The 14,633-nt window shown below is 29.4% G+C and overlaps 1 protein-coding gene across 1 annotated transcript; it reads right to left on the bottom strand.

The window, feature by feature from the left end:
- Window positions 1-3,434: 3,434 nt before the first annotated feature.
- Window positions 3,435-10,306, bottom strand: LOC115704595 (probable LRR receptor-like serine/threonine-protein kinase At1g05700). The gene is made up of 13 exons (XM_061115609.1): window positions 10,138-10,306; window positions 9,447-10,020; window positions 8,851-9,338; window positions 8,593-8,728; window positions 8,390-8,461; window positions 8,189-8,260; window positions 7,980-8,060; window positions 7,183-7,370; window positions 6,251-6,498; window positions 5,819-5,945; window positions 5,610-5,678; window positions 4,320-4,509; window positions 3,435-4,201 (listed from the first exon to the last, which is right to left on the bottom strand). The coding sequence occupies exons 1-13, from the start codon at window positions 10,241-10,243 to the stop codon at window positions 3,793-3,795; spliced, it is 2,760 nt and encodes a 919-aa protein (XP_060971592.1). The 5' UTR covers window positions 10,244-10,306; the 3' UTR covers window positions 3,435-3,792.
- Between the last annotated feature and the right edge of the window lie 4,327 nt (window positions 10,307-14,633).

Raw genomic sequence — 14,633 nt, 5'->3', positions numbered from 1 at the left:
TTTTTTTTTTGTAGTGAAAAGAAAATATATATTAATTTAACTAATAGGATATATTTTGCCAACAAAATATTTTAGAAAGATGCACAATATATATATTCAGCATGCTGTCCTTAAATAATTACTTTACAAATTATATTGTAGTACTTCCAATTAATGTTTCAACTAATGATTAACGAATAGTTCAAAGTTAGTATGTGATCGATCGATCCTAACATGTCTATTAATATATATACTATATATAAGATTTGTTAGGTATGCCGTATTGAATTGCATGCCTTTACACAATACTTTTCTTTAGACAATTGAAGGATTTTCTTTTAAATTGACAACAATTCAAGTCATTTATGCTTCACTTTCTTTGTCTCACGGTCATCCACAACTCGACTAACCGTCAATGCCACACTACGATAAAATTGGGTTTTAATGACATTTTTTAGTGATCTGTACAAATATGCATATCATGGTTTAGGGTTAAGTTTTAGTGACACACACAAAAGAACTCTAAAAATTCAATATTAGTATCCTCCAATGTGCGTCACTTAAAACATGGTGGGTTACTAAAGAATTACTCCCAGAATTTCTATTATTTTTTTTTTTAAAAAAATAATAATATTGACCTATAATGACGTGTTAGGTGTGATTGGGTAAATATGTAGCGACACATCTTGCGCGTCAATATATCATAACCCAATTTTTTTTTTTTTTAAAAAAAACACTTTAGTTATATGAAATAATATATTTTTTTATTGTATTTTTTCAAAGAAAGAATAAGAGTACATTTATTATTTTCATTAAAAAAATACATTTTAATCTTAAATAATAAACAAACCTTAGTAGTAGCAGCCACTCCCCTCTTAAATTTGAAAAGGGATTTCTTAGGGCATCTCCAATGGAGAAACCCAAATTTAGTGTTAAATTAACACCAAAATTCTACTATTTCAACACCAATTTTTTTTTTTTAATTCCAACCACAACACTAAAAATTACACCAAATATTATATTCTTTATTATTCTATTATTTTATTAATATAATAAGAATATTTTAATACTAAATATTTGTTAAATCCAATAAATTATATTAGTAAATATTATATTTTTTAATTTACAATTATTGAAATTTAATTTTTTTTTATATTTATTTTCAAGCCTTATGGTATTTTTGACAAGTGTTGCTCAAGCTTTGTTGTATTTGTGGTAGTTAAATTATTGGTAATAGTCCAAACCGCAATAATTGTACCGCATCGCACCATTTTTTGCGGTGCAATTTCTGCGATTTTTTAGTTTCACGGTGCGGGTGCAGTTTGAGAAATTGGAAAAACCGCATGTGTAGATTGGTTTAAAAAAATGGTCAAAAACCGCACTACCTGCATTGCAAATACCCTAATATTTTTTAGCACACTTAAAAATATAAAAATACAAACAAAACATTTATAAAAGTTTTGATTAATATTTATTTATAATTATTTAATTTTTTTTTAAATATTATATAATTATTAAAAAGTAAAAAAGAAAAATTAGTGTTGTCTACAGTGCCCACCTAAATATGGTGGAACACTGTAGATAAACCCAAAATTAATGTTACAAATGGCGTGCGGTTGGACTTGCTTTTAGTGTAATGGCCTTAGAAAATGAAAATCCAGTGAATAGCTAATAAATACTTCACAATTCCTTTACATAAATCTCCCATAAATATTATCATCCTCTATTTTTATTTATTGTAAAATAACCCTAGTTGTCGTCAGAGTCTATGGTGATTGTGTAATGAAGGTATCCACATACTAGGTTTTTTTAGGGAAATTTGATTTTTTATGCTTACATTTGGTTAAAAAAAAATTTCTAAACAAATAATAACTAATATTTGTAGGATATGACAACTTTTATGATATCCCTAAAATACCCCCATTCACATCACCCTCATTTACACCATCGGACCACCCATCGGACCACCTATCGGGCCACCCATTGGACCACCCATCGGACCACCCATTGGACAACCCATCTGACCCATCGGACCACCCATCGGACCCATCAGACCACCATCTGCTACCAATTTTTTTTTATGTTTTTGTACATACAAAAGTAGCATCAGGTGACCATCGGACTACGAGTTTTTTTTTTTTTTTTTTTTTATGTTTTTGCACTAAAAAAAGTATGGAAAATTTGAGAGGGGTATTTTTGGGTTTTAGATAAAGTGGTCATATATTTTCAAGGGAAATTTTATTTACACCCCAAAAATTTCTAAGTACACCCCATTTTAATAATTTTTATTTTATATAAATTTTATATCTTTAATGGTACTAAGTATTTTTAACTTTTTTCTTTCAATTTATATTCTTAAAAAATATACCTATCAAATAAAATTAAATTATATTTTAAAAATTATGACAAAAAAATTAAAATAAAAAATTATATGAAATTTTCTTAGAAAAAAATAAAAAAATATATACATGAGTTAGAAAAAATTATGAAAATGAAATCAAAATAAGTATTAAAATTAACATAAAATAATGTGAGGAAAAAATTTTAAAAAAGTATTAAGAGTAATTTTTAAAAATTATTTAAGTTTATATTTTTTTTTTAATAATGGGGTGTATTTATAATTTTATTGGGTGCAAATATAACTCCCCTATTTTTAATGGTGATATGTATTAGTTTAGGAATAAAATATTAGGTATATGTAAGTATAGAAAATTAAATTTCCCGTTTTTTTATTTATTTAAAAAAGTTAAATACTATATATTTTGGACATCATATTTTGCAAAAATTATTAATTGAACTCTCTATTTTGTTAAATTATAAAATAGATCCCATATTTTTGAAAATTATATAAATAGGATCTAAATTAATTTTTTTTTATCAAAATAAAACTTAATAATAATCTAATCTAGAGATGTTATGATAAAACTAGTTACATTCTCTGTATCTGTTCGTGTTAGAAATTGTTTTAAAGTTTTTTATATTAAAAAGTAAAATTGTTGAAAATTGAGATTACAGTCCTATTTTTACCATTTTAAAAAATAAAGGATTCATTTCGTCATTTAACAAAATAGATGGTCCAATTAGTAATTTTTAAAAAACATCCGAAATAATATTTAGCCAATAATTTAATCCCCTTTCTTCCCAACCGCCATACTAAATTACTGAGCATTGCTATTGGGCACCAGTGATGCCTAGCACCTTCTAAATGTGTCGACTTGCAATTGGCTAGCGATACTCTATAAAAATTATTATATTAAACTATATGGGACCCGATACTTAATTGCACCAATAGCGATATTGACACGTAGGGGGGTGCTAGGCACTAGTAGTGCCCTTTAGCATTTCTCTAAATTACTTACACCCACATCACACTCATATACCCATTGGATCATGTGTTTCCATTTGAATTGCAACATTAATTACGCAAAGCTCTTTGCTAAATCACTATCTCACCACAATATGTTTGTGTCAATTGAAAAGAATTATGACTAATAATCGGAATCAACAATAATAATGTTACCAAATATAAGGCAAATAGATGTGCAAAGTAACATTTATTATATGTAATTTTACGAAAAAATAATATTAGGCAAGCGTTGTTGTTGTTCAATACAAACAAACAAAGTAATGGTAGCCAATATATATTGGTATAAATTACAGATTTTAATAAAAATAAATTGAAATATGGTTACAGTATCATATTCAATTATATAACACTTCACAATAATTGGAGACTAAAATAAAGGTTGGAACCTTGGCAATGGAGGAAGACATTGCGGAAATAAAATCAAGTAAGGTAGTATATTTTACATTTTACCTTGGCAATGGTGTAACCACATTCATAGAGTACATTTCATTCATTGATTCCGTGGAATTATTTTGGTGGCTATTGTTCTTTCCAGCCAATTCGGTAGCCAAACACTCATTTAAGTCACTCACAACCTGATTCATGTTTGGCCTTTGATTGGATGAATGTGCTAAACAAGCCATAGATATCTCAACTGCTTTCCACACAGAGTTTATTTCAAAATATCCCCTTAATCTTGGATCAACTATATTATTAATATCTCCATTTGCTACCATTACACTAACCCATTCCTTTAGGTGAGTTTGGTTCCCCTGGGCTCTGCTTATAATAGGTAGACTTGTAATAATTTCTAGCAGAACAGCTCCGAAACTATAAACGTCACTTTTTTCATTTAGTCTGTTTGTAATGTAGTACCTGAAGATAAGCCATCAAACTAGATTTTAGAGAGACTTTGTAATATTATTATAACTAGCCATTACACTCCTTAAACATTTCTATTTGATTAGTTTTATTTATATGAACATATACATACTCTGGATCAAGGTAACCTGGTGTGCCAGCAACAACAGTTGATACATGAGTACCATCATCAGTTGGAAAAATTTTTGATAGACCGAAATCGGCCATTTTAGCTTGAAAATTCTCACTTATTAATATATTAGAGGTCTTGACATCTCTGTGTACTATGGGCGGTTTGCAACCATTGTGCAAATACTCCAATCCTGCATTTGATCAGTATTCTTACTTTGTTAATAAGAAAGGGGAATATAAATTTAATATCTTGTGTTTTTATAAAAAATTAAGTTTGAAACTTGAAATTAGCTATGTTTGAAAGTTGAACAATGGGTGAGGTCTATGAGGACACAAAAATGTAAGGAAATTGTATTGAAAAAAAAAAGTGTGGAGAATAAAAAAAATCAAATTTTTAATGGTAATTGATTTGGAAAATTTTGTTAAATCATCAAACATTTTTCCATACAGTTTTTCATTTCATACCAAATATAAAAATATTTTTATTTTATTTATTTTCTATTTTTTACTATATTTTTCTTATATATTTATTTTATCATTGAAATTTGTTAAAGAGTTTTACATTTTTAATGTGTGAAAAATAATAGAATATATAAGATCTATGAACTGCTACTCTCATTCTCTATTATATTTGAGATAGATCCCGTGTATCTTACAATTCTAACATAGTATGAGAGTCAAACTAAACTCTAACGAGTATCCCATCTAAAATCCAAAAATTGGTCCAAAAAGAAGAGCCAGAAGAGCCACTTTGATCTGAGGATAGTGAGCCAAAAAGAGCCGATGCGAGCCAAAGTGCCACTTGTGATCGACACGCGCAAGATTAGTGAGTAAAAAATAGCCACCATCTTGAGGATGGATCGATATTAGATTTATATAGACTACTTCTTTCATTGTCAATTAATTTTGAGATAGAACCCCATACATCTTATAATTCTAACAAAATTAAACTTCCAAAACGTAACCTAAATTTTCAATAATGTTCATTTGGTACTTATATTTAAAATTTATGCATATTTGCTGGTATCCTAATTAAACATAAATTTAATCAATAAAATTTTATTAATTTTATCAAACTGCTCTCAATTATATGTAAATAATAAATAAATAAATTTAAATTTATAACATATATAATTGAACCCAATTTGATCAAATTAATCAAATTTGGGACAAAATATACAAGGTAGAAATAAATATATATAAAAACATATTGTACCAAATTTATATTTTAATAAAAAAATAAGATACCAAATCATTGCACATCTATGATATAAATTAATAATTTTCTAACCTTGTGCTGCATCAATTGCTATTTGAAGTCTTTCTTTCCAACTTAAAACATTTCCATTGCCAACTCTTTCTGTACACACATATGTAAACAATTTTGTTTATGTTATTATAATGGGTCTTCCATTGATAATTATAAAACTTGGTTTCTAAAAAGAAAATAGATTGAATTTTTCTATTAATTTATGTATGAAACTAACATTGCTACTTAACCTGAAAGATGAGAATCTAAACTCCCATTGGCCATGTACTCATAAATAACAGCTCTATTGGATCCTTCGTTGCAATATCCAACAAGAGTAGTTAAGTTTCTATGATGAACTCTCATAAGAAGTTTAACCTGCAGTAATCAATTTTAAAGTTATATATATATATATTTAGTTTTAGATTGTAATTTCATTATTAAATGACCATTAATAATGTTGTATATAACTCCAAAATGAATGAAATATAGATCGGCCCCAAGTACAATATATATTAACATTAGATAATAGTATGTAGATGAAGTAGTACATATAATGTTAGGCTTTTTTTTTTCTTCAATAAAAAGTTTATATGGAAAGAGTATTGTTAAGTCATTTTCCATATTGTATGAGGTTTAATATTAAAATGTATCGACTAATAATATGGTAAACATATGTATACCTCTGCTTGAAATTGCTGATAGCCTCGATCTGATGAATGAGAAAGCATCTTGACAGCTACTTGAGTACCATCATCTATAAAACCGTGAAATACAGTCCCAAATCCACCTCTACCAAGAATTCTTTCAAAATTATCAGTCATTTTTATCACCTCAGAATATGTGAACCGTCGTTTTTTAGACTCATCAATTAATGAATCTGTTGTGAAATCAGATGATGTGATGACACTCTGAGTTGTTACACTGCCACCTATAATAACGAAAATCTCATATAATTTTAATTTATAAAATCCATGATGTAATATTGTGTTTGAGACAACAAATTAGACATAACTATCAATTAATTATCAACATATAATGTTCATATAATAGTGAAATATTTTGATGAATATTTATGGTGATATTTTGAGTGGATTTTTTTTATTGGCTTGACTGTTGAGGGGAAAATTACAACACATAGAAAAAACTCTGTTGTGCATAGATACGTTTGTTTTTTTTAATTATGTATTTTTTTTTTTTTGAAATAAAAATTGCAATTTTTATTAAAGCAAATTAGTTAATAAAATAGCTTCCAAACCAGCAGGGACAGACCTCCTACTGGAAATACGATCAGGACATGAACCAGAAGAACGAGCTAACTAGTTAGCCGCCTGGTTCACAAATCATTTAATTATGTATTTTTAATTGGTAATGATCCATGCCTAATAAGAATGCTAAATAATGTTACTGGTTGATACTTCTATCACAGAAAACTTTTTGCGTAAAAATCAGGAGGTTTAACTGTATTTTATTTATATATCTCCTCGCATTTTATTAAAAAACCAATAATAAGAATATAAGAATATGCACGTGTACGTAGCAAGCTGGGTAGTATTTATAATGCAAATGCTAATAAGGGAATAAGAAATTAAAATTAATGTAAAAATAATATAACCTGCAAAATTGTTAATGGGTGTCCCCAAGGGTTGTCTTGATCTTCTTTTAAGGGTCCAGATTACAGCCGCCACAATTAATAAGATGAAAATTAATCCACCGAATGAAGCAACCACTGGGATAACAAACTTTTTATTCTTTCTGTTTGGCTTCAATGAAGTTGTAGCGTTCGTGTTGGTGTCATCAATGCTATGTTGACAAAAAACATATTTACAGTGAATTTTAATGGTTAAAATTCTTTTGGTTATATTCGGCCGGCCCTGAATAGGCTGGTTAGGGCTGTGCCTAGGGTCCACCTAGCTCAGGAGCCTAAACAAAATTTATTCACTTTTAAAATTACACATTTTTTTTTTATCAATTTTAAAAAATACTATATTTTTTTTCTAAATGAGAGCCTAAAAATATTTTTTTTTCTATGACCCACTAAATTTCAGGGCCGGTCCTGATTATACCCTATCTAAAATCAAACATCATGTATATCTATTCCCTAATTTGTTTTGGTATTCTGAAAGAGAAATGCTGCAAGGACTATTATAGTATTTAGTGTTGTAGACATTGTCCCAAATAGAATAAATAGTAGAGAATTGAACCATATATAAAAATATGGGCTACTTTAATTTTGAGATGGAATCTCATAATTCTCAACATCTAGCACTCTTACAAAATATAATATTACTATTTATACAATTTAATATGAGGTTATACTTATTTTAATTTAATAAATACTATAAAAGAAACTGTTAACTAATTAATTATAAACTGATAATAGAATTGCTCGTAGAAAAGCTAGCTGCGCACCTTAATAGTAATAGGCCACTCTTCGATCTTTGAGATAGTACAGCAGGCAGTGGACCTGTGAGGTTGTTTCCCTTCAGGTTTCTGTGTTTGTATATGGGACAATATGAGAATTAGTAGGAGTACTTTAATTTTCATCACTTTAATTTATTAAATAAAAATTTAAATATATAGTTATTAGAAAATGATCTGGTTGGGAACGCCAAACTTACAAAACTACCAGGGATGAAAGTTCCCCTAAAAACTCAGGCACAGCCCCAGTCAGGTTATTATATGACAAATCTCTACATCAAAATACATATGATGTTAGCGGTAATTATATATATAGCGGAATATATTTTCTGATTTGATTCTAATCATTTTTATTAGAATTTGATAAAGAAGAGTGGTGATTGAGATGAAGTAGCTATTACAAATGTTGTAGCATTTTCAGATCGGCAATAGAAGAAACTATTTCTCCTTTTACTCCACTTGACGATAAATTCCTGATCATTGTATGTTCAAGTAAAGTGTTAGCCCTAGCATATATATCTTGATAGATTATTGGGAGATTATTAAACAAAAGACATTTTTTATTTGTTTTGATAAATTTCAGTCACTCCCATAATGAACTTACAAATAAATAATTCTAGGCTGATCATCTTTGCTATTGCATTTGACACCATCCCACGTGAACTTTTCAGGGGTACAAGGATCTCCTTGCCAGTTTTTCTTCACTTCATATGCTGATTTGATATTCAAAATCGCTTCCGCTGGAATTGATATTACATATAAATTAAAAAACTACATATAAAAGTAAGAGAGGAGGAGAAAAAATCATTATGTCTAAGATTAATTATATATATATACAGAGAGAGAGAAATTATATATGTACCATCTGTTTGATCTGTTTCTTTGTGAGAGAGAGGCATTAACATGTAAACCTCTACGGCATTTATGAGCGGCGGTAGAGTTGAATCTTTAGTTCTATTGAACCATAATTTAATCACTCCTTCACTGTTAGGTGTCTTGCCTGTAAGAGGATATCCGGTAGTTTCGCTCAAGTACTTGGGAACCAATTCTTCCATAAAAAGAGCGTCGTTAATGTATATTTTAAAGTCTCTCGTTTCATTTGGTTGGAGCATTTTCAGTTCCGCAAAGTGCATGAAGAAGTAATATTCTGTGGTGATGTTAAGGTCACTCCATTGTATAAACATGTTAGTATTGTTTGGGGCAGTGTATGCAGTGTTCATGATGGTGAAAGGTAGTTCGTAAATGTTCTTTGTTATAGAGTTTACGTCAGTAAGAGAAGTGTTTATGAATGGATTCCATTTACTTGTCCCAAGGGGCTGCCACAACCGATCGTAAGGGTCGTCTTTGTACCTATATATATTTAAATACAAATTTATATGAACAACCAACTAAATTTAAGAACACAAATAATATATTATCCACACACTATATATATAATAGGAGAGATTAATAAGAGACCTATATGTTTCTTCATCATCAGTTGGTGATGATGAAAAGTCATAGCGACCATGGAGTTGCAATGATGAGCCTTCTGGTGCTTTATAAATATCGGCATGATCGGCTGCTATGAGAGGCCTTAGCTCTAATGCTGATATGAATGGAATTCCCTTACCTGTGTTTACTAGACAAACATGAATGTAATCTGATACTACTGGGATATGTATAATTTCTTCATTTTTAACAGTCGTTGTATCCTTTAGCACTACTTTATTCCAAAAGTCAACCCCAATATACAAATCAAATTCTGGGATTCTATTTTTGTTGTCGTAGTTTCCATACATGAACCTTGCTCTGATCAAGTAGCGTTCGCCTTTGCCATTAACAGGTTTGAGGGTATAACAATTTCTGGCTCCTTCAGGGAAGCTTCTCACGTTCCAAAGCTGCCTTTCATCACTTAGAAATTTGTGCGTGGCTGTTACTTCGTGGTTTTCACCGGCTTCTGTGAAATTTGTGTCCGAAACGTAAGTCAGATCTGTTGTTCCATCTACGTAGCCTGAGGTCTCTGATAACCCACAATCAATGCTAATGAAGCCTGAAATCAAAATAATTAATTGATGAATAATATACAATATATTGTGCAGTAGTTATATATATTAGCTAGCTTTAAGTCATAAGATAATAATTTTAAGGCTTTAATTCTTTATCAAACCTGATTGAGACTGAGCCTGTACCAGGAGCAGTGAGATGATCAGGATAAAAGCACATTGAAATGAAGCAAGAAGGAAATTCTTATACATGATCATGATGACCCTCATTTAAACCCTTAATTTCTTACACTTAGATCTTATATGTGTATAATTGATATGCTCCTTACTTCCATTTAATTTATTATAGCAAACATATTATGAATGTTATATTTGACGGGATGAGAGATGAAGTACTATTACTAATTTCCTTTCTTTCTTTTTTTTTTTCTTAAGTCAAATGAAATATTTATTAGTTAATAAAATTAGTGGCCTATTTGATTATTATTAAATTATTTTATGTATATCCAACATGTGGCCCATCGGGGTTTAACAACCATATATTTCAAGTCATTATGTATTTTAAGATGTATTTATTAGTTTGACCTAATTAAATATAATCTAGGAAACTAATACGATAAGTATTAATTTAGAAAGACATGCACACAATGTATATTCTCCTGCTGCCTCTGGCTCATGATCGATCATATATGTTATTTTACTTATACTGATGAATGTAATTATTTTTTTAGATTTTTTTTTTTAATTTTTACATTTTAAAGCAAGTTTGTTTGTTTTTTTTTTAATACGAAAATACACAAAGCTACTAACATAACAACTTAAATCGTAACCTAAATTTATATTGCAATCCACACACCCAATCCGTAAATATAATAATAAAAAAAATGATTAGAAAATATTATATTAGGTGATTCTCCTTATTTTCAATTTAAATAACTGTCATTAATTTATAACTTATTATTATGTCAATCGATCATTATGAGAAAGCTCTAAATGTTAGAAATCATCACTTAAACTATTAAAAATTTGTAGTTACATATTTGTTAATTAATTCTAAAAAAAAATCTAGATAAATGTAGTAAAACTTTAAGAAAATGACTAAGAAATAGTTTTTAATTTTTTTTTAGAAACAATGGTCAGTACTCAGTAGATATATTTAGTTTTTGGGCCAAGCCCATAAGAAGTAATAGTTAGAGTTTTCTGGCAAAGTAAAAGTTTGTTGACTAAACCAACATTGGTGGTGTTCGCGGTGCGGGTGGTGCGGTTTTTCACTATTTTTTCAAACCAACCCGCACATGCGGTTTTTCCAATTTTCCAAACCGCACCCGCACCGCGATACTAAAAAACCGCACCGCAAAAAATGATGCGGTGCGGTGCGGTTTTTGCGGTTTATGCGGTTTGAACTATCACAATTTTTTTTTTTTTGAAATCATCATAAAATAATTAAACTATCATTAATATAATTATTCCAAAACACTTAAGAAAATACAACAAACTTGAGACTAATAAAAGTTATAACAACAACAATAAGTCAATAATCTTTTTAAAGTTTCAACAACACACCTAAATCAAAATAACAAATTTGAAACTAATTAAGTTCCAACAACAATATAAATGTACAACTAACATACTTACATCAATAGATTAAAAATAAAACAAACACAAACTTCCAACTCCAAATTTTAATACACATGTATGGGCTTGAGTTTGTTGCTAAGAAGAGAGGGTTTGTGAAGAGTTATGGATTTTGCCCTAAGATTTATAGGCTTGGGTTGGGCTCATATGTATGGGCTTAATAAAATAAATATAAAAATTAAAATTTTAAAAGATGCGGTGCGGTGCGGTTTGAATCGCGGTTTAATAATTCAAAACCGCAAACCGCACCGCGAAGAATTTCAAACCGCATTTTTTTTGCGGTGCGGGCGGTTTGAGCATTTTGAGCGGTTTGATGTACACCCCTAAGTGTTCTATATATATAGGACCTTAGATTCCAAATGGTGTGTGCATAAGTGCGTGTGTTCAAGCGAGTGTTTCAAAACAAACAACTTGTTTGGTTGTGTTTTTAGTTTTCAGTTTTAAAAATTGTGTTTTTAAAGTGAGAATAGAAAACAAATTTTTATCATTTTAAAAATTTAATGGTGTTTGGCACTAGTTTTTTAAAACTATTTTAATTTTTTTTCTTATTAAAAAAATCAATATTTTAACACTATACCATAATATGAACCTGTTCAGGTCCGGGTCTAAGATCTGAGCATGTGAGAAAAAATATAAAATATAATATGTTAGACAAAAAAAAATTATTTTCGAAAATTGAAAATAATATTTTAATATTTTCTGTTTTTTAATTTTTTAAAACTCAGTTTTTAAAAAAATTTGCTAAACAACCCTTATTAATTTTTAAAAACTGTTTTCTGTTTTTAAAAACTGAAAACAGTTTTTAAGTTATGAAGCCAAACAGTCCCTAAGTGTCTCGTATAGTAAAGTGTGTAGAGTCTAAGTACTCCAAAGAGTGTGTATAAATATTTAAGTGTGAACATTAAGTGTTAGTAAAATAAAAGTGTACATAATCTATATTGTGGTCAAGTATATTGTATCAAATTTTGGTATAATTACTTACTTTTGCAATTATAAAAATAATTACGTTTTCACATATTGCGGTGTTTAACAAGTAGTATCGGAGCTGGATCAGGTTTATTCTGAAAGAATCCTTTGTTGATTTTCTAATTAAAGTGATTGTTGTTAAGTTATTTTTAGTATTAATTTTAGATTAAGTTTAGTATATTTTTAATTAAGTTTTAATCGTGTTTGGAGCATTTTTACGCTTGTTATCTTTTATTTTTACAGATTTAAAATAGAAGAAGATTAGAAAAATATCAGAGAAAAAGATGGGAAAAAGATAAAAAATATCATGATATTTAAAATAGAGAAAATTGTGGAAGCCGAAACTTCAAGCCTTAATTCGACGATGTTCTGTTCAGATTTTGGAAAAAGTCAAAACATAAAAGTTCTAGATCTCTCTTTTATCTTTCCAGAACATCTTGAATCGTCTAATTCCGAGCAATATTGAGAGAGTTATGGCCAAAATACTATCAGTCAACGCAGCAGAAAAAAAAATATCTCGTTTCCCAAAAATTTAAATCCGAATGGGAATTTAAATATTGCGTTTTTTTCCATATTTTTAGGCCTTCAATGCCTATATAAAGGGAAGAATAGAGTTGATTTCAGCAAGCAATTTCAGAGAGAAAAAAAGTGAGAGTTCAGATACAGAGTAGAGAGATCAACTGCAATACTGGAGACATACTGCTCAGGGTTTTCAGCATTCTTCTTTTCTTCTCTTCTCTATTTTCATCTTTTTTCTTAAAGTTAATATGAGTGATTGTGCTCTAATGAACATGAGTAACTAAACACTTTATTAGGGTTAGATGGATATTGTTTGACATTGTTTATGGTTTTAATATGAGTTATTTTCCCCCTAATTGTATTCTATTTTATTTGTGCTTAATTACTTTTAATTGTTTGATCACCAATTATCTGTCTATGATTTTGATGCGAGATCTGAGAAGTGAGTGTCAAATATGCTATAGTAAAATAGAACTGAATTTCGATATAGCACGAGAGTACCTATATGGTTTAGATAGCTTATAGGGTTTTTATGCTTAATGCCTATTGCATGTTAAATTTATCACGAGAGTAGAAAGTTTACATGTAATTAAGATTTATATATCTGAGAAGACTATAAATTACCTTAGTAAACCTGCTATTGCATAGAAATTAACATTAGGAAAATAATCATATTAGGTCATATTCAATAGAAACAATTGAAGTCGAAGCCCTAGTTTTTATTAACTTTCAATTCTCTTGAATAATTGTTTCTTACTAGTTTCTTATTTTTAATTTTTTTCTTTATTTTTGTTTAACCAAATAGAAGTAAAAGTTTAATTTTAACGTACTTAACTACACTCCCTGTGGGATCGACCTCACTCCTGGTGAGTTTACTACTTATAACAATACGTACACTTGCGTGTGCTAAATATCGCAACAATTGTGTGTAGTTTAATACTACAAAGCTTGCACGATGTGTGACTTTCAAATGGTCAACGAAATTAAAAAATTTAACAATCAAAATTACAACACGTAGTCGATGTACATGGAGGCATATCTCCAAGGCCAAGACTTGTGAGATATCGTTGGTGGCAATAAAATCACACAACCAGAGGATGCAACATGCTTTGAAGAAATGGAAGATTAAAGCGAGCAAAGTCATATTTGCGATTCAGACCACAGTTGAAGATGAAATGCTAGAGCACATCAAGCGGCCAGCAAGACACCGAAGGAAGTGTGGGGTACTTTTGCATCACTGTTCACTAAGAAGAGTGATACGAGATTAAGCTTATGAAGAATGAGCTTCTCTCAATCAGACAGAGGGACATGAAAGTCAACCAATACGTACTTCACCAAGGTAAAATCTCTTTGTCATGAAATCTCTGCATTACACTCTGTTTCTGGCATGTCAGATGCTAGAATTAGAAGAATTAATATTCATGGATTGAAGCAAAAATTTAGAATTTTAATTGTTGCAATACAAGGCTTTGCCAAGCCAACCTTCTCTTGTTGAATTGAAAAACTTGCTAGTTAACCAAGAAGCATTAGCTAAGCATTC

Source organism: Cannabis sativa, chromosome 1, assembly GCF_029168945.1.
Source record: "Cannabis sativa cultivar Pink pepper isolate KNU-18-1 chromosome 1, ASM2916894v1, whole genome shotgun sequence".
NCBI classification, from domain to species: domain Eukaryota; kingdom Viridiplantae; phylum Streptophyta; class Magnoliopsida; order Rosales; family Cannabaceae; genus Cannabis; species Cannabis sativa.
This window is presented reverse-complemented; position numbering and strand designations above follow the sequence as displayed.